Raw genomic sequence first — 20561 nt, forward strand, 5'->3', positions numbered from 1 at the left:
GTCAGCTGATAAAGACCAGGAGAACTCTCCTATGCTCTTGGTGGGTAGGTTATTCCTCTCAGACACTGAGGCAGTAAATAGCTCTTAATGATACCTTGATTTAGGCAAAATTCCAGTAGGGAGGGTGATGACTTGACTTTTTTGCAGATGCAAAAAAAAGGTAAACATGGCTTAATTGTCATCTTCCTCTACAGTATATTTTAAGTCTGTCAAATACTGCTGAGGTGGAAAAACTCTTATTGTGTCAAAACGAAGTTACGGATATTTTGTATCAAATAAGAATAAATTGAATAAATTTAGGCAGAGAAAAGTAGATCTGGTGTCACCATTTGTGTATTTGGACTACCTCTGTCAACAAATGCAATTATTAGCAACTGTATTAGAGCACAAGAATGTTTTAGGGTGACTAAAGCTGATAAAGAGGAAACATCTGGTAGTGGTAAATATGAACAGTGGTGTCTGGAAGCAGAGCAGCAGCTTTCTCCTGGTTAGTCAGGTCAATGAGGTATTTTTTTAAAGGCTGCGCCTGTGCCTTTTGCCTTTGTAATCAAATCAGAATTTTGGGGGTACTTGGATCAAAGATGGATTTCTTTGTTGTGGGTGCTTTTGGGCTTCAAAAGCTTTCTTACAGAGGGTAAAATTTATTTGTTGATGTCACAAAGGATTCTGCTAAGGCTGGGACATTCTAACAAGATGGGTTTTAAATTTAGCTTCCCTTCTTTCTTATCAGCATTTGAAATGACTTTGTTTTACCTTCCAAATAAGAAATGATACTTGTGCCTCTGTAATTAACTACACCTTCCCCTCCCCTCCTTTTGTGGAGTTTGTTTTCCAGTAGCACAACCCTGCCAGGAAGAATACTAGATTGTGATGCTGTTGCCATCATCATCAGATGGTAGGCTGTTTTTGTTGTTCCTCCTCTGCAGTGCCAACGCTATGTCCAGTTCTCTCAGCTGCTTCAAGAATCCCCGGTTTGGCAAGATGCATCGGTGTCTTGATACTTGCTCAATGGCATCCACCACTGTCATGTTCTTGTAAATCATCAGGTAAGCCAAGACCAGTGTGGCTGACCGGCTGCGACCCATAGCACAGTGAACCAGAACCTTGTCTGCGGAAACAGAGAGAGAGAACGCAGATGACACTGGGTAACTTCTGGTTTTGACAGTGAAGGGTTTTGTAGTGCCCCTGCTCTGTTTGGTGGTTTTATTACCCTGATCAGTATTTTTGTAAGGCCTGTCTTTTTTACAGGTGGGGGAACTGAGGCTGTAAATAATACCACCATCCACACTGGACACTACCCATTTAATCCTAAACTAGGTGTCTTTGAATTTATGCATGAACAACTTGCAGAGAAGGCCTCGGGGCTGCATCCTTCCAGTAAGTAGCATAGCAAGCCATGCTGCAGCCTAATCTCACCTTCCTCACAAGCAGCGTTCATGTAATTCTGTGTTTTGGGCATAATGACCAAAGCACAAGGGTATGGAGGGTTTGGTATGTTATCAAACCATCCTTCCATGAGGATAAATGGGATGCATAGAGGTGCCTTTCTCACTTCTACCAGCTAGACACAAAAGCTAACCAAATTTGATTTTTTTTTTTGTTGTTCTGACAATAAAATATACTTCAAGATCTAGGTTGTGTCACTTTATGCCCAAATATGTATTTTTTAAAAATATAGCTAACAAGGCTTTTGTAAGGCTCAGTGGTATTTTTGAGGGCAGAGGATAAGAAAGGCCACAGAAGTTAATAGGCATATAACCAGGGGGATAGAAAGAGACCAGCTCTTAAGCTGTAGAAAAGCTTCTTTAGAAATCTCTGGTTACTCACCCTTACCCTGTCCTGTTGAATGAAAGTAACATTTCCCTGCCACCATCACCTCTCCTTGCAGTAGTGGCCTGTCTTGTATACTGTGAGTGCAGAGTCTCTGCTAATAATTTTCATCTCTGAAGAAATGTGCCTCAAGATGTAGCTTTGTGACATTGCTTTGTTTAATTTTGGACTTCCAGAGGCAGAAAGTCCTTGGTTTCAGGTACTAGCAAGGATGTAAGCCAAAGTGGAGCCTTCCCCATTTGCTGTGTCTGGGGGAGGTGGAGGAAAAGAACAGTGAGTGAGTTCAGGTCTGATTGACAGGTTTTGAAACACTTCAAAAGATTTCAAAAAATGATTCAAAGCCCTTGAGGGGGTCTCACAAAGGGTTGAACTGCTGAAGGAAGTAGATTTGGAGCACACTCTCTAACACCCTGCTAAGCTGAATTACCACAGGAGAAAAAAAAAGAAACCTATCAGGGCCAATAATAGTTTATCTCTGTTAGCTATGCCTAGTGAGAAGTGTTGGGTGCAAAGCCATGACTGCTGCCGATTAACTCCTTTGCTTCCAGGCAAAAGAGGGTGTCTTGGCACAAGTAGCATTGCTGTGTAATGGATGCATCAAGAACTGCCAACACTAGAGGATTAATGGTTACAGTCTGCATCCTAATCGCAGCAGATAGTCTTAGAGGCATCTTGGCAAAATTCCAGCCTCCCTGATAACTAAAAGTGCCTCTTCCTCTCCTGGAAAATGATAATCCCTTCTATTATTACTGCAAATATTTGAAACGTTTGAAAACCCTCATTTGTTCAGCCCTTCATGCCTCTCTTTAGAGCTTCCCACCTTGTAAATGGGTTGCTGTCGAGGTGATAAAATACATGATAGGACAAGGAAGGCTTGGCTTTGTGTGGGTGGCAAATGAAGGGGATCTAGGAGAAAATGTACAGTTTTATATTGCGTTAACAGAGGCAGAAAATGCTGTACAATTTTCTGAAATGCCTGCAGGTTGTAGGAAAATGAAGTCTATCCTTTCCTGTGTGTGAATATTCAAGATCTGACTGTCTGTTACAGCAAAATGCAGGGTCCTGTCCCTTCTGTACTATTTCATAGCCTCTTCAGTTGTGATGGAAGGACCAATCTGAACCCTTTCCCCAAGACCGAGTCTGCTCTTGCGGTCTTTAATTCTGACCATGTACATCCTCGAGGCGTGGGTGGATATAAAATACCAGTGCATGGAGCCAGAGGTCTGCTGAGTGGCAACAGGTCACTTGGCTCGGGCTTGTGTTTCTTGAAAACCTCTGTAGATGCAGCACTCCCTTTCCAGAGTCAGGTGGAGTGATGAATGTTGAGGTGTCTGGCCAAATGCCTTGGGTCTTTGTATATGTCTCCTATGTTTCTTCTCACATTGCTTTTACCATCTCAGCCTTTAGTGGTTTTTTTCCCATGACCTCTTCACGTGACAAGAAAATGCTATTCCACTCTACTTTACATTCTGAGGAACTTACATGCCAAGGGAATGAGTACTATATCTGCAGCATAAAAGGGAACTTAATAACCTCTTAAAAAAAAGTCTTCCTTTCAGGTTAATCAGGCCTTGCTGGTATAAATTTTTAAGCTGTCCTGTGGTCTGAATTGCATGTTTTGGGAGATCTCTATGCAGAGCTGAATGATAGCATGCATAATTGTAAACAGCTTGAGTTTGCCTCTAAAACTTACTCTTACAACTGAGCTACTTTCATTGTTCTTAAGTCCCATGTTTAAAGTCTGCAAATACTGCTCTCATCAAGGACTTAGGAAGTTTCTTCGCTATCACAAAGATTTTGAAGGTTAATTCGGAATTACTGCATTGGGGCTGTGTTTTGACAGCATCCAGTTTGCCAAGCTTTTTGGCCTGTTGCAGAAAGAGAGGCCTATTCATTTGTCTGACAACTTGTTTCAACAACATTGACTACCAAGCAGCTTCCCAGCAAAAAGCATTGTACGAAGACATCTGTTCAATGAATTTGATCACTTGGCTGGCTGAAGGTCACACCCCAAACAGTGTGATACAGCTGAAGCGAATTCATTAATACATATGTTCTGGGCACAAAAGTAAAAAAAAAAAAAAACCCACACCATTTTTCTTTTCCCTGTCTCTGCATTTGCTCAGTTCTAACACAGTGTCACAAACGAGTGTTAGGGTTTTACTGATCAGAAGGATTTAATGCCATATACTGAAGTCCCATGTTATTACCACGGGTGATAGGTACTTGGTTACTTTACTATAAAGTCATGTTTAGGAATCTGGATGCTGTTTGTCCGTCAGGAAGATGCATGAAAATAGTCCTTGCATTAGGCACGTGAAATACGTAGCACCTTCCTACACTAGCTGTGCGTTCACAAATAATGCATTATTTGTTGGAGGAGAGCACTGGTTACTTGCCTCTAACACTTTCTCCTGTAAGTGTAAGAGACATGAGTGTGCTCTTTAGTCTAGCATCTGGAGTAATTCTGGTGTTCTGTGAATGTGTGTTGGAAAGCTTTTGTCATGCCTTCAACTTCTGTCTCTTCCTGGGCCATGCATATGTGCCTTTGTGTGTATCTTTGGCTGGGATAGGAAATGCACATTTAATGTACTTTTTCCTCATGAGAAAGTCTAGACCTTGCTCTTTTTCTTCATGAGTGTTACAGTAATGCTTTATTGTATTAGTCTCCATCAGAAAAGATCCTCGCTATCGTGTTTAAAAACCATGCAAGTGTGGCAGGCTGTGCATAGTTATGGAAATGGTGGCAGTTGGTAGTATCAACTTAAGTGCAGATTTTGTTTTGTTTTGTACAAGTTTATCCAGTCACTCTTTGATTTGGTCTTGTGATTCAGTGCTGGACTGATGCCTGATACTACCCGAGAACTCCTGGACTTTGATGTCATTTTGAAACAAAAAGGTTGATACTCCCCATCGTTCCCTGCCTCAATATTTATGGGGATGCAAGGGGGTTTCTTTGGTAACCTTTGCTGCTTCCCTTGTGCTTGTTTCTTTACCTCCTTGCAGCAGGCACGTGTGTTAAAGGAACAGGAGGGTGATGGGTGTTCGCAAGTCTGCATTTCTTATTTCAGCTACTCCAGTCTGATACTGACCTCTGGCCTCCAGCCATAGCTAGACACAGGTACGTGCTAGTTATCCACTCCTTCCTAAAGGCAGCGCTTCAGACCTAACTTTTTTGAAATGCTAGGTACCTTTCTTCACAAGCAAGTAAGCTCCTGAAGCAGTTTCTCCTGCTATTAGGACTTTGATTTTTAAAACTGAACTGCTTTCAAGATTTTCTCCTGAACAAGGGAAGGGACTGTTACTGTAGATTGTACTTGCTGAAAGGGTAAAATTTTAAAGACCTGGCTAGCTACTGAGGGCAAGCCAGGTAGTAGCTGGCTGCAGCTGAGCTAAACAGCCAAGAACAGAAGCTGACACGAGGCTAGAAACTTGATATGTGGCCCTCTGATATTAAGGTCTTTGTAGGTCAGCAGGAAAAAAAGAAAGTCTTAAGTTTCTCAGCTGGCTTCTGGTAAAATATCCTGGAGAGATTTAAAAAAAGAAAAAGCATGTGGTGGGCAGGAGTAGGAGTGATACTGAAAGCCAGTGTGGGGCCAGGCTGTAGCACTTTCACATAGAATACTGCTGGAGGTCAGCAAATAATGAATTGTAGTAATCAAGCTGAGAAATTATAAAGGCTTTAATGAAATGTTTCTAGATCTCTGCTTCCAAGCAGCAGGGGAGTGAAGCCTCTCTGGCAGACGGCAGAGATACACATCTGGTACAGCTTGGGGTAGATCTGATGGCCAGGTAGGAAGGTGGTTTTTATATTTCTGGAGTGAATCTAATGCTGCAGATCTTGAAGCTATGGAGTGACAGCCTGAAAGCTCTGCAAAAGATTTGTGTTCCACTCCACCGCTGAGCAACTGATTTTCATTAAACCTTTCTTGATAGGGACTTTTCTGAGAAAGAAGCAGCTAAGTCCTTGAACCTATGCAATGTCTGATTCTCTGATGTGTTTATAAAGGAGTCAAAACAACAAAAAACCTCTATTAGATAGGAGACCTTCATGGCAAGGTGTGATGTGGACTTTGATCAAAGTGCTTGGTAAGAGGCTCTTGGGTTGATACTAGCTCTACGGTGAGAAAGGCTCTAGCAACATCACTACCTTCCCTTAAACTAGTTTCCTGTTGCTAGTTTTATATTCTCTGTTAAACTGTATTAAACTTGTTTCATTCCCACAAGGTTGAATGCTGTGAGGCTAAGCTTATATTGAGATAGGGTACATACTGTACTGTTTAACCATTTTCAGCACCCTCCTTACTTTTTTCATTTTTAAGTGCATTATCAATGAATTTAGAAGCTGAATAAAAAAACTGGCTGAGTTTGAAAGTGGGGAGATCATCCGCTTCCACTCCATGGTACTCCACAGTCATGTCATGGTAATATTCTGGTCCTGTGTCCACGTTCCGCTGACCATGGGCAGCATTGAGGATGTGGGTGAAACCTTCCTTCTCAAGGCTGTAGCGATCTAATGCAGTTTTCCTGTTGAGGAAAAAAAAAAAAAAAAGAGCTGCATGTAAGTGAAGGAGCTTCTTAGCCAGCAATCCCGGGGGGGGGGAAATCTCTGATTTGCTATTTTCTAAATGTTAATGAAACTGATAATACTTCAAATATGCAACATTTACCATCATAAAGATACTGTCATTCCAAATGAATGATCCTTCTGGAGTTCATAACTCTCTCTCCCAGGTCCTTAGAGCACCTTAAAAATTAACTTCTTTTTCTAGCACCTTTGTAATGTAGGCAATACTGGCACCTATCCATCTTGTGCGAGAAGGAACTTGAGATACAGAAAGAAATAGAATGAATTATTTCAAGTCATAAAAACAAATCAGTGGCAGAACTTGAAATAGGACCCATGAATGCTGCTTTCCCCTTCTGTCCCATCAATTGATACTGCAGAACTAATAAATGAGTCTGTAATATGTGAGTAGTAAGGTCATCTGGGATTCGAAAAAGCTTTTCATCCCTGAAAGAAGTTACTGATTTTTTTTCTCCATTTCTATTTAAAAAAAAAAAAAAATCACTCTTCTGTGGTTACAACTCCCTATCAGGTTTCTTTTTACTGGTTAAATCAGGTCTGAAGCAAAAATAACTAGATATGGAAATTGGATATTAGCCTTCAGTGAAAGCTGGAAGTCGTATATTTAGTCCAATATTCTTATTTATCCTTGTCCTCTCTCCCCTCGGACAAGGGAAGTAAGATAGGAGAGGAAATCCTAGATTTTTGTGTGCCAAATACCCACTCTAATCGCTTGCTAGCAGCCTGAAATTCCTCCAAAACTGCAGTTTGTGGACAGACATGTAAAAACTTCTTTTGTTCCATTACAGAAACCTTTTAATTTTGAAAAGTTTTTGTGCTGGAAAAGCTGTCAAGTTTCATTAGTGCTTAGGAAGACTACTGAGCTTTTTACAAAAAAATGCGTAGGCTTTATTCTGTTAATATATTTCCACATAACTACTGCTGCCATAAATGAATTAGTGCATGATGTGAAACAGCTTTTTCCAACTGAAAGTACCTCTCTCCATGAATGTTTTCTGAATATTTCTATGTGTAAATGCAGCTGCTGTCACACAGGACTGTTGTGGTGGGCTACCTGTTGTGTTTCATAATTCTAGTGGTGACAGCTCAGAATGGCTTGAAGTTTACTCCACCTTCCCAGCCTCAAACTAAAAATCCCCCTTTGAGCAGTCAAGAACCTAGTGATTAGAGCATTTAACGGGGATATGGATACTGAAGGTCTTACCTATGCTCTTTCTGATTTAAATTAAGCTGATGATAATTGGCCATTCTGAGTAGAACTGTCTCCCTAAGAAATTCCTTTCTGGTCAGGACTGATAATGTCTTGACCCTACTGACATTTTTGCTATGAAATAATCTCGTAAATCCCCTGTGTGATGATTTACAAGATAAATACAAACACTAGTTAGTGTGGTGATGCTTGCCAGTGTGGTGATGCTTGCTGAAGCATCAGTGGGCTCTAGAGGACAGAGAGCAGCAGTATCTTACTGACTTGCCACCTTCACCTCAGGTTAAATAATGCTTGCTCCTTCCCACTGTATTCTTGTTGCAGTGATTGACCTAGAAAGATACTTCTTTTTCTCCCTCCTTTTAGGAAGACTTGTGCCTTAGGATTCTCCTTAGGAGGATATACTCTATGTACTTTGCCAGCAAAGACATTTGAGATCTGGGCTATAAGGATGGCCAGTACTTATAGATAAGTGTCCTGGCCAAAGAGTAAAGGTGCAGTGAATAACTACTTCTCTTGGGCTTGATGTGCTTGAGGTGAACTACCAATTCTGCTTTCAGATGAGGTCTTACTTGTTTGGCCTCCCTGATGCTGGGAGTGAGAAGATAAGTTTTCCATTCGCCAGACTTGGCCCAAAGCATGTATCCAACACGCCATGAAAGACTGATTTCAGGTCAGAGATCTGCGTTGAAGTGGAGACTCACATGCTGAATAACATGTAGGACTGCAGTATAGTTAGGGTCAGTGGAGAAACAAAGTTTTTGATGGACTGTAAATAATACCAAACTTTGGTTTCAGCAAGCACTGCTGAAATAGCATTTAAGTTAAATGATGAAGTTGTTGGGAGCAAGGACAACATCAAACGGTAGGTCATGTGACAATCATTAACATTTGACACTTAAATTCACCTGAAATGCGATTTTCCTGTTTCCTTGATGAGGAGATTACCTTTTGACAGTGGGTGCATGCATTTGTTTGACAGTTACACTTACAGCCTTCTGTGTCTTCAGGTCTCATTTTCAAGTGTTCAGTGGCCCCGGTATGCCAGTAGGTTTTGGGAAAAAAAGGGATACTGTCTTTTACTAACTGCATAAGCAGTCTGGGAACTTCCCTCTCTACCTCCCAGTCTTGCCTGTAGCTGTGTACTGTGAATTTGTAGCCCAGGATGGAATAAATCCTCCTCCTTTTTATTTAATCAATTAAAGGCAAGGCAGTTAAGTGATCATTTTTCATCACAGTTTGCACTAGCATTGTCTGGCCCTTGGCTCGTTGGAGTTTGGGACTATGCACATTGTTATCTTGGTTCATTCTGTTTCCCATGGCTTGGGCTGGAAAGGGAATGAGAAGCAGCAGTGGCTCAACCTTGCATGCTGTTGCAAAAAGCCCATCGTAAATACTCAGATGTAACTAAATCATGTTCTGTGAAGTCTCTTATGTTGAAAGTAAATTATAAGTGTGCCAAGGGAATCCTTAGTGGGTTATCTACTCTACTGGTTTTGGCACTGAAGGATTTGTATTGTTTTCCTCAATGCTTAGAATAGTCTGATTTTAAAATGTTATCTGCTTTTTAATTATGCTTGATATGCAAACAATTCAGCAATATTTTTTGGACTGAATGTAACCTTGCGCAATATAATCTTTTTCTTTATAATATGGGTGCAACTGCTGATGTTGCCAATCTAGAAGACTTCTAGAAAATGAATGCTCAGTGTTGAAATTGGTTAAAATCTCCACATTTTCATTGGAATAGATACTGTAACTGTGCTGTGTGTAGGTGTTGTAGAACCTGTTAGGTGAACCAAGACCTAAAACTTTGCCCTGGTTAAGTGGAGCATGGTCAGTGTAGGTCCTGTGTGTATGTGGCTTGTGAATCTGCAGGCTGAGCTATTGCATGTAATCTGTAAACAGAATGTCAGGTACCTTTTTTCCAGCAGATACCCTGGACTATATTATCTACGAAAAGCTTTTCCTAAGGTTTCTAATACATCATGTTGCATAGAGATATTTCAAAGTTACTGTGCGTACAAAACAGAGTTCGCTAGACTGCAAGAGGTGCCTGCCTTGGGCTTTAGAATCTTCATCTTTTGAACAAAGCTGAAATGATGCTTACTCTTTTTCAAGAGCAAGAGTCCTTGATTACAAACATGAAATGGAGATTAGGAAGCACTTATGCTCTTTCTCCTTCTTCATCCCTCCAGTCTTGCACTTGATACTTATCTTTTCATAAAAGATATCTCTACTGTTCTTTCAAAAATTTTCCTCTGTTTTTATTTTTTTTTTTCCTTGTAAAGCCTTTCCCCATAGCTAGGCAGACAGCCCTGTTGGACCACCACTTGTCATGCTGACCCAGGGTTTTCTGCTTTTTCACTCCCTTCCGCTGTCTTTTTACCATGCCTGTTGGTCATAAATACTGTCAGGCTGGGATGGCTTGTGCTGAGTCTCTGACAGTGCCATAATATAGGCAGTTACACTTGAGGGTCATGCTGGGTCTGCAGCATGTTGATTGCCAGTTAACAGAGAGCAAGAAACGGGCTGTTAAGCCCTCTCACTGGGGGACTCCAGTGCTTGTAAATGGAAATGTTACTGTGCCCTTGACATGTTTGCTTGGACTGGCTTTAGCCGTCAGTGAACTCCAGCTTTGTGCGAAGGACTGGCTTGCTTTCCAACCTCAACCGGCTCTAGCGTAGATGCTGTTGTGGAATTATCCCTCTTCAACAGTTTACTTTAATCAGACTTTTTTTTTTTTTGGTGTTTCATCATGCTCCTGGTTACGTCCCAAGGGGAATTACTTTTGGTCTTCTTTGTAGTTTTTGCCATGCCTGAGGTATCGCTATTTTAGATGAAAGGAAGGAATGAATCAAGCATAAATATCTGCAAATGTCCAATTGGTTGAGATGACTAATAGCGTAGGATTGTTCAAGGGTATATGAATCATATACCTTATTGGAGGATTTATAACTGTATTTCTAATTCACTTTCAACTAGAAATGGTACAGATTTTTTTTTTTTTCCCTTGCAGTTGGCTCACTACCAGAGTCAAGCTAACAATATTCCTCTTTTACCCTCTTTGGGTGCTGCTGTTTTTCCAATAACTTGCAGTTAATATTTCCATTATTGTGATTATGGTTGAATTTTAAGTAGCCATTATAAAGAAGAGTTTGCTATAAATGCCAATGTAGGTGAAGCTATAAGCACTTGTCTCTTTTGCAATTGTTTTCATTTTGTGTATATCTCCACCATCTGTGCTATTAGAACTTGATTCCCCTTTAAACAGTGCAACTGTGGTCTCCAGTGTCTGCCTTGAATGTGTTCCTATCCAGAGAAGGTAAAGTGTGGCACTGGGACATAACAGGACAAACTTCAGTATAATTCAGTTTAGTAAGAGATGAACTGGACAGATTGGTCCCATGTAAAAACTCATCAGCTCTTCAATTCAGAGCACATAAACATATGCTAAAAGCTAAGCTTACCCAGCAGTCCTTCTCTATAGCAAAGCATGTTAAGCAAAAGCTCAGGGCTTTGCTGAATCAGGCCCTGCATTTACTGTAGGACAGATGGACTCATAAACATGTTTTTAAAGTTCTGAGGCAAGGGGGAGTACTTTGATATGGGAGTGCCACCTAAATGGTGAAAATTGGAGATAAAATCACTTCCACATAGGAATATATTGATAATAACAGACTATCACCAAGAGGGAGAACTGACCTAAACAAAAATGTCATCTGTTTTCAGATGGTTCCCAAAAGACTATTTACATCTCTTGGGTTGTGCAAGGGCAAGTAAAGGGCTTGTCCAGGACTTAAACTGTGCCTGTTGTCAGTTTTAAAGCTCAGATTCATAGGTCTAAAAGGAAGTGCTGTAGCAAACTGCCGCCGTCTGGAAGCAGCAATGTAAGTAGCCATAATGTGAAAGAAAATCCTTCCTTTCAAGTTGCCATCTCTGGTGTACCAAATCCCTTCTCTCCCTTTACAAAAATACTGTCCTAACAAGCTTTATTCGCAGCTGCTCTCATCAGGAAGATGCCTAAACCAATGGAGTTGGAGGAGAGGGAAAAACAACTTGCAGGCACTGCAGCCTGCACCTCCACGTCAAGTACTAAATATATTAAAAGCAGCTAACAAAGGGAAGAGAAGGTCGCTCATCATGAAAACGCAAGTGCATCTGAAGGAAGGGAGGTGGCAGAGCAGCTCCCCGCACAGGTAAGTCAGCACCTTGCAGCTGGTACTGGTCCACCAGCTGCCTGCTGCAGTTAGAAGCTCTTAAGTAGAGCCAAGTCTCTTAAGCTTCATGCGGAGGTTGAGCAATGCAAACATGTTTCAGTATAGACTGTTAACGCCACAGATTGATGTGACCCAGATTGACAAAACACAAGAAAATCTGAGGCAACATGTTACTAGAAGAGGAATCGTCTTTCTCAAACTTTCCCGTTTTCTTAAACGCTGAAGGAAAGCTCAGTGCAGGATGATAATTCACCAGATGGTCAGTGTCAGAAAGAAGCTTCCTGAATATAGGCAGTACTGACACTTTCTTAAGAAAATCTGGCAGTTCTCCCTTCTGAGGAGAGATGTTGAGAATTTCCAATAATACTGACCCAATTTCCTTTGTTAACTCCAGCACTGAGGGAATCTAGCGATAGTGTAGCATTGTACCCCCTTTTCCTTCTGAGGTGTTGCTCCGTTTCTGTGGATACCTCCTGCTCAGTGTGAATGAGAAGAATTTTTAGGCATCACTGAAAATACCAAAGAGGATCTTCATAATATGTAAAAATATTTAGTAGTCCATTTTCCTCTAGCTCCAAACTGTGGATGTTGTTCTGAGTGTTACAACCTAGATCCAGGAAATACTCTCTGCTTTCTATACAGCGAAGGCATCACACACAAGTGATCTAGTCAGTCAGTTCCTGATCTAGACTTCAGACACTCGCCAAGTGTTAGAAATCACCTATAGACAGATGTTGTATGTGGAAGTGTTATTTGTCTTGGAAGCTGGTGCTGCTTTAAAAGGTTTATGGTCTAGTGTTACAGGTCTGGTTTTCTGGACTGTTAAACTGCCACTACATTTGGCGGATTCTCATACTAAGAGAGTTGAAACTCTGTCCTCGAGAGTGTTGCTATGATCTAAATCTGCATACGCTCCTATTCTTGTATGATTAATGCTGGTGTAGATCCTAGGTGTTCATCATGCTAAACAGTGGGAGGTAACTGTTTGCTACCCTGAGTGAGTCCCATCTGTTTTCTTCTAGATCAGTATAAATTGTCTTTCTACTTAGTCACTTGGAAAAAGCCATACTCTATTGTTTTTCTAGAGAAAGGGAAGAGGAGAGAATGAGCTCTAGTTAAGCATATATTTAAAGTTTAGCGATACATTTTAATTATCATTCACTCCAGTCTGTAGGTTTGAGTTACTTGTGTGTCTTGTTGAACCTTAGGTGGTGTGTTAGTTCTCAAGACCATAAGCTCTGGGGCTCTGCTGGGACAAACAGCCCATAGCTTTCTTGAAGTGCAAGCTCAGGTCAGCAGCATATCTAGAAAAATATTTTTCATACTTCACCTGTAAGGAATTTGAGTCCAGAAGACTTATTTTCCTGTGGGAGTAGTTTGAGAACATAAAGACCCAAAATTGTGAGCAAGCCTTAAATCCTAATGAGAGATGAGGATGCTTAAAAGGAAACAAAATCTTGGGAGGCCTTTGTCTTCAGCTAAAGTCTTTGAATTTCAGAAATGTGAGACCATGAACATGATTTCAGGTCAGGCGATTTCAGGCGATCACTGAAGTACAACAAGGAGAAAGTACAAGCTGCAGAACTGGCAGAGGTTTTCCATGTGGCTGTGGTGAACCAAGCAGGTTTGGGATTAGAATCATCATCATAGAATCATCATAGAATGGTTAGGGTTGGAAGGGACCTTAAAGATCATCTAGTTCCAACCCCCCTGCCATGGGCAGGGGCACCTTGCACTAGTTGCCCATGCCAGTAACCTGGTGACCAGGAGCAAGACAAAGGTGCTTTCCATCCCTTTAGAAGGCTTCTGGATGTGAGGAGGATGCATGCAAGCACTAATCCTGGTAGCAGATCAGTCAAAATCTTGGCAAAGCATGTTTTATTCCTATCACTGGGCTGTCACCTACAAGTTCCAGTGTCTGGTCTTTAAAAGTCCTTGGAACTTGCTGGAGGAAAATTTCAATTGGAGCTGAACACAGCATGTTATATTTTGAGGCTTTGATTATTCTGGGCCTGACAGGCTCATGGAGATTTCATTGCCTCTGGGCAACATCTGCAGCGAAGCCTTGTAACAAAAGGATTGAGTGGCCTCACAGGGCTCCTTGATAGCCTGTGTTGCATTAGAAGGAAGATGTGGTTACGTAGTCAGGGTAATTAATTAGCATTTCCATAAGCAGTCACAAGTCCTGTTAACCTTGTAAATGCAGGAGGCAGGAATGAAGCACAGATGTGAAGGCTCTGAAGATAAACTCTGCATGTGTGTGTTCACTTGATTTTGTTGATGAGCTCCACTAAATTCTTTTAAGATCAACCTTAATTTAGCATGGCTAAGGATGCACATACACCCAACATCTGTTCATGTCTCCATGGCAGCTCTTTGGCGACCAGTGCTACAGCAAGATCTTAAAATAAAACAATACAAAATGCTCGGCCACACTGACAGGGGAAGCTGTTGGCCAGAAGTAAGATGTGGAGCTGGCTGAGGAATGATAAAATAGAGTTCCCTGGACTCTGCCTGCTTCATACCGGTTTATTTCTGGTAATGAAAGGTGCATCTTGCATGCAGACCTGTTCTCATCTAGATTTTCTGCTACTGGGTGTCAATTTTGCACTTACCTAGCTAACAATAGTCTTCCTTTTGCAGGGAACCTCATTTTCAGGGGAAGTTTTATTTTTCTTCAACCCACCTGCTCCTCAGTTCTTTTGACTTCTCCATTGGCTTTCTCATTCCTTTGTCCTGGTTGTGTGGGAGACTTGCAGAATTTTGAACAACGAAGTGGGAAATAAATGCCAGAAGAGACTGTTCTTTACACTGAGTCTTGAGTTAGAAATATCTAAGAAGAGGGGAAGGGTGGGGTGGGGAGAGGACAACTCAGCCCCCTTTTCCTTTGTTCCTGAGTTATTTGGCCAAGCTCTTCCCATGGCCTTTTTCTTTTATCTTCTTTTTTCTCTTTTGAGTGAGTCTAAAAGTGGAAGCCCCAGCTTGGTTAAAGCCCAGAACTCTTGTATGTCTTTCTGTTGCCTCTGGCGCCACAGAATTCATTGGCTGATGATATCAGGAGTCTGGTAACTCTCAAGGCTGTATATCTTTCCTCTTTTATAAGCTGGCAACAGATGAATTTTAGGACCTTTTAAAAAAAATTATTGAGAACTTTGGAGCCAGTGGGGCTCCTGCTTTGTGCCTTACAGTGATGATCTAAAAGAAATGTCATGTTAGTGCAGGGCGTAGAGGAAAATGGGAAGGGGACCAATAATACCTAAGGGGTAAGAAAAGCCCTCTTGCTCTGCTCAGGATTGGGGTGGGGGATTGTCTGGTGGCATGTCTCCATCCTGCAGCAGTCACCTCTGCTTGTCAGAATAGGCTGTTCCTAGCTTAGTCCTGTGCTAAGCAGAGATATATCTGTTTTGTAGGTTTGTTTTTTTTTTTTCCTAAATCACACGTGGTCGGATCAGTGGGACGCATCTCTGCAGCTTTGCCTTCCACAGGGTTCTGTTTGTTTCAATCTCTTGAGCAATTTGGAAATGCAGAGTACTCAGTGTACACAAGCACAGGCTTGGAAATGCAGACATACCACTGTGGGTTGAGCTGTCTCTTCAGTCACTTTTCAAAAATTACATTTAGGCTTAAACCAACCTAAGCTGTGGTCCTACACATTTAGGCCTTGCTGTGTTGTCAGTGTAACTGTGGCAGGGCTTTTACTCAGAGATAAATGGCAAATTACTCCTTGAAATCAGACATTTAAAAATAGATCGCGGCTAGTCTCAACCTCTGCAGCCTACACTGGTGCCACAACGGCTCCTGTTAGTCTTTAACAGTAGACCCTGCCACATCTGGGCTTCCTTGAAGCAGCAGCAACCAACACTGTGCCTATATCTGTAAGGGCTGTGGCAGGCTCCAGTCGTTCTGTTGAACTCTGGCATCTGTCAGTAGCTCATCAAATCACATCATCATCGCTAAATACTGGCCAATGGGGAGGAGGAGGAAAAAACCACCCTGCTCTGTTGGTGAGCTGTACTTGGTACAGCACAGTCTTCTCTGTAGAAGAGATGTACTATATGCACTTAGTCATCTGCTATGCAGAGGTACTGTGTACACACTTACTCATCTCCTATGTAGAGGTTGGGCCAGACTTCATTGACATGAGTGTACTTCGGGGATCCTTTCCAGAAGAGTCGCTCTAATTCAAATGCACCTGGGGTACAGTAATCCTCATCAGGATCTACTTTGACTGCTGTGTATGGATTTTTCTTCCCAGCGTTCAAAGCTGCTGATGACATCTTGTCCATGGAGTGGTGTGCTCAGGAACATGCAAGAAACTGGAATGCAACCAAAACAGGACAATAAGCACAAAGCAAGTGAGTTCTGCTCTGGTTGTGGGATGCTGGGAGCAGCACTGGTCAGGTGTGATTCGGCGTAGTGTGAGATGGATATACTTGCTCTGCGACAAATGCAGATTCACACCTGGATTTCTGCCTCCCCTGAACTAGGCAAGGAATACTTTGTTGGACAAGCTGACCAGCAACAGGAACAAAAGCCGAAGGTCTGTGATCACCGAAATTCAGCCTCCACTGGGAATTCGTTTTCTAGAAAATCCACTGGTAAGAATTTGGTAGGTCTAGCAGCCTGATCCAGGGGATCTAGAGCACTTAGGGGAACTGGATGGGGGAAATGTAAGATGTTTCTTTATCATGAGTTGCACATCTCCTGAAGGAGAAACCTTTATGTGATTTGCAGCAACTCGGGGAGGTTAAGCCCGTTTGTTCAGGTGAATGCTGGGTGTACTTGTTCTACCCTTTCAAGATCTTAATGCAGCCCTGCACACTGACACTCGTAGGCTGTTCCCACGAATAGGGGTTGGCCTTTTTGTGGCACCACTGACTGACTGACAAAATATTTTTTATCTGGGATGGACCAAGGACTTCCTTTTTTTTTTTGTTTTTTAACCTACAAGCACAGTTCTCAAATGGGTAGGAAGAAGCACTGATGAGCATAGTAGCATAGAAGGGGGCAATGGAGCAATGTTATCCCGTAGCTAAAATCACTGTGTCATTGATGTTACCAGAACCAACACCCTTTGCCTGGCCGTGTTATCAGAGCTGTGTCACTCCAAGCTGACAACCTTCACGTCCCGTGTGTTTGAGCTATCTGCTAGTATTGAATCCTTTGGTGTAAGCTTTACACATCCGTTGGAGCTCCAGATTCTCTCCTCCTCGGTGTGATTTCCTCAGCTGCTGTCCTGATTTAGACTTTCCCCTGTGCAGTTTGCCTCCCTCAGCTGTGGAGTCCACAGTTACAGCACAGTTAGCTGGTCTCCCCCCCCATCAACTTTCCCAAGGCGGTGCTTTACTTAGGAGCTGGGCACTGACCCCACGAGTAGTGCGAGCTCATGGGGCAGCCGGAAGTTTTTTGCGGAGCTGGTGAGTGAAGTTAAAGGCCAGAGACTACTTGAGTCTCAACACCTCCCTCATCCATTCCTTAGGAAGTCACTGCCTTAGGACACGGCAGGTATCTACGTCTGCAAGAATATTCTTGTCTCTTGAACAGATGGGGGTTTTGCATCAGTGTGTGACTGTTCTGATCCCCTGCTGCTGAGGTATCTCGGGTAAAAGCACAGTGAAATATGTGTGATACAGAAACCCTTGCTCCAGCAGGCACCATACCATCCTCTTTCAGGACAGTACAGCTGCAAGAGTGCAATGCTTTGCTCCTTAATGCAGGTGTGGCACTGCACTGTCCGGCTGGAGAAGTCAGTGGGTATCCCTGTGCATATGTTGGCTGTGTTTAGGTCAAGGGTTTTTCAGATGATTTTTTAATGTTTTGATTACTTGAAGAATATTTTGCAGTGGTAGAGCTAAGGTACAGTATATCCACGTATTCTCAGTAAAGAAGAAAGAGGAGAGTGACTGACAAGTGCTGAAAGGTGTACATGAGAGCTTTCCAGTCCAAATTAACAGCACTGGAAACTGCACGCTGCCAGACAAATACTCATGTCATAGATCCAGGCACAGTGTTGGAGAGGGATTATTGTGAGGGGCATGGGTGTTGTAATGTCTCTTTTCATTTTCTTCTGTGGATTTGCATATTTCTGAAGGCAAAGCACATTTTGTTCTGCAAGTTGTCAGCAGGCTGATCTTTATGTTACAGCAATCCTCTAGGAACTCAAATTTGGGGCTGGCCACACGCCTGATCTCGTATTTACCCTGTTGCCAGTTGTCATTTAACAGTCTTCCCTTCTTGTCCCCTGAAAACAAGCTTCCCTTTTTTCCATGTTGCCAGCCTTCTGGTGCAGACTTCCTTGTTGCTCCATCTCCCTGTTGGGTCTGTCTTGTTTCTCCTACTGGGGACTGCCTGACGTCTCAGGGCAGCAGCTCCTCTTGTCTCTCATGCCATTGAAGGGAGAAGTTGAACCTTGCAGTTGTGTAGAAGGCTTCTGACAAGAAGAGGTGGAGTTGGGCTTGATCTTGAGCACAGCCTGCCAAAATTTCACCTTTCTTGCAGGCCACAAATCCTGTAGTGCCTCCCACAATTCTTTTGTGTTGACTGCTGTTTTTTGTGTCCTTTTAATTATAAAAATCTGGCTAGTGCTTTCATGCAGTTGTTGTAGAGCTCTCCTGCAAGCAGGATGGCCATTTTTCACTGACATCCTGTGTACCCATGGGGTTTGTTTTCCCCAGTTTGGGCTCTTTTATGCCTGTCATGTTCTCTGCAGAACCTGAAAAAGCCAAATGATTCCTGCTTTTCTATTCCAAAGCTAGGCGAGATTGTGGAGTCTGTTTTTGTTTGGCATGTGTATACCTTTGTTCAAAAATTGGCTTGCTTTCCCTGGCAAGGCGATCTATCTTTCAGCCAAGCTTCCTAAAACATGATGATGATGTTTAGCTAAGTGGTCCTGTCTTGAGATTTGTAAAGGGCTCTGAGAATTCCAACTTCTAGCAAATTTACCTTGGGCTCGGTCTTGCGTGCCTCTGTGTAGCACCAAGCCCCATCTCCGTGCCCCCAGTAGCCATTCCTCAGGAGAGCCTTTTTCCTTCCCGGGCCAGAATTAAGCTAATTCTACATGCAGACTCTACAATGTAGATAATGTTAGACCCTCAGAGATACAAATCTAATACAGTCTGACTTTGAGAGTGAACAGGCTGTTATCTAGAACTTGATAAGAACTGCCATTTGTCTAGTAGGGAATTATCTTAACTGAGAGGCGTTTCCTTGATCATGAAGGACTGATTGTACTTTTATTCACTGGTCCATAGAATGGGAGGGGAGGCAATGAAGAGAAGAAGAGAGAGCAATGTAATTGGTAATCACGCTCTCCGGCCACAGCCTGTTGATGTGTTACACCAATAGTTCTGCTCCTAGGCTGCAGACCTCGAAACAGGGCAATTACATCCTCAAACGATCAATGGTGGTACTGTAACACCATCTCAGTTTGAAGCTTGGTTAGCACTCGGGAAGTTAGACCTCTGCTGAGAAATACTTTTTTCTGTCTGTCCTGGGAACATATGCTCCCTGAACTTTCAAGTAAGCTATGTTGTTTTATGCCTTGCCAGTGTTATCTGCTGCAGGGATTTTTATATTGAATTAGAGCACAGGAAAGCATCAGTTGAAATTCCTCTAATATGTATTTCAGATTTGACTCTAGACAAAGTAAGAAGTAACAGAGCTTAACTAGGAAGAGGAGAGGTGGGGGAAAGGGGCTGGTTTGCTACTTGAGTTCTGGAACTAATTACCATGAAGCATTTGATTGAGGCGAGAAGGATAGAAAGGCTCGTGTCCTTCCAGGAATCAAAGGGGAAAGGTGGATTGGATATTTTTTTTTTTGGTGACTGTTTTAATGCTGTTGTGGATCTAAGGATGACTGTCTGTCTAGCACAAGCCCAGCCAAGGAAAGCTCAGATTTCTTTTGCAGACCTCTGGGGAGGGGAGACCACCCCTTGCACAGTGTTCACCTGGTGCAGGCGGATGGTGGGCAGAATGCAGGGTTGCCCCTGCACAGGCTTGTCAGAGCAGTCTCCCATCCCTTGCGGTGCTTTGTTTGGGCTAAAATGCTTTGCCTTGCAGACTACCTAGTGCTGCCTGAATGATGTACCGCTGTGACTTGCTTGTACCAGCTTGGCAGTCACTTCACAGCACCGCGCTGTACTGGGGACACACAACCTTGGATGTGCAAGCTCCCTTGAGTAGGGACAGTCCTCGAGCCCTTTGCCTGAGGGACTCTGTGCCCTGCTTGCTCCTGGAAGTGCTGCTCCAGCACAGGACAGCATTTTTGATTTCATGGGGGAGCGATGAAGAGGAGAGTCAGGTAGTGGGAACTGCCATTGTCCTGGAGAGGTTCTCCTCAGCCGGAAGGTCTGAGCCTGACTTCAGGGTGTAGTGAGGAACAGAGACATGCCTCTGGGGCCAGGAGCCTCCCTTCCAGCCTGGCAGGGCAATCTGCAGCTTGTCACCCTCTTCCCCCATGCCCGAGCCATAGCTTCTCTCTTGCTGTCTGCTGCGCTATGCCAAGGCCAGGCTGTGTGAGTGGTTGAGACCTTCCTGATCCCGCTCTGCACCCACCCTGCGGTGGCTGGGCAGCGGCCGGGTGTCGGGTCCAGCTCAGTGGGACCAGCTCTGATGTTCCTGCTTGTGAGAATTTGTCTGCCAGGCCTGACATCCAGCACATCCTGCCGTTCCCTCCAGCATGTGACTAACTCTGGACTGCCGGTGCTCACCAATTACG

General features: G+C 43.0%; 1 protein-coding gene across 1 annotated transcript; it reads right to left on the reverse strand.

Moving 5' to 3' along the window:
- Positions 1–810: 810 nt before the first annotated feature.
- On the reverse strand, positions 811–16135 carry DUPD1 (dual specificity phosphatase and pro isomerase domain containing 1). The gene is made up of 3 exons (XM_010147979.1): positions 15947–16135; positions 6137–6357; positions 811–1108 (listed from the first exon to the last, which is right to left on the reverse strand). The coding sequence occupies exons 1-3, from the start codon at positions 16129–16131 to the stop codon at positions 861–863; spliced, it is 654 nt and encodes a 217-aa protein (XP_010146281.1). The 5' UTR covers positions 16132–16135; the 3' UTR covers positions 811–860.
- Positions 16136–20561: the final 4426 nt, after the last annotated feature.

Source organism: Eurypyga helias, unplaced genomic scaffold (assembly GCF_000690775.1).
Source record: "Eurypyga helias isolate BGI_N326 unplaced genomic scaffold, ASM69077v1 scaffold683, whole genome shotgun sequence".
Lineage (NCBI taxonomy): Eukaryota > Metazoa > Chordata > Aves > Eurypygiformes > Eurypygidae > Eurypyga > Eurypyga helias.

What these genes read in the sequence shown, in the direction of transcription:
- DUPD1 (XM_010147979.1), bottom strand. Translation starts at nt 16,131, where the DNA reads ATGGACAAGATGTCATCAGCAGCTTTGAACGCTGGGAAGAAAAATCCA. An exon ending in AACCTCTACATAGGAGATGA is followed by an intron (nt 6,358 to 15,946) that starts GTAAGTGTGTAC and finishes TTTCCTCAACAG; the next exon opens with GAAAACTGCATTAGATCGCT. An exon ending in TGCACTTAAAAATGAAAAAA is followed by an intron (nt 1,109 to 6,136) that starts GTAAGGAGGGTG and finishes CTGTTTCCGCAG; the next exon opens with ACAAGGTTCTGGTTCACTGT.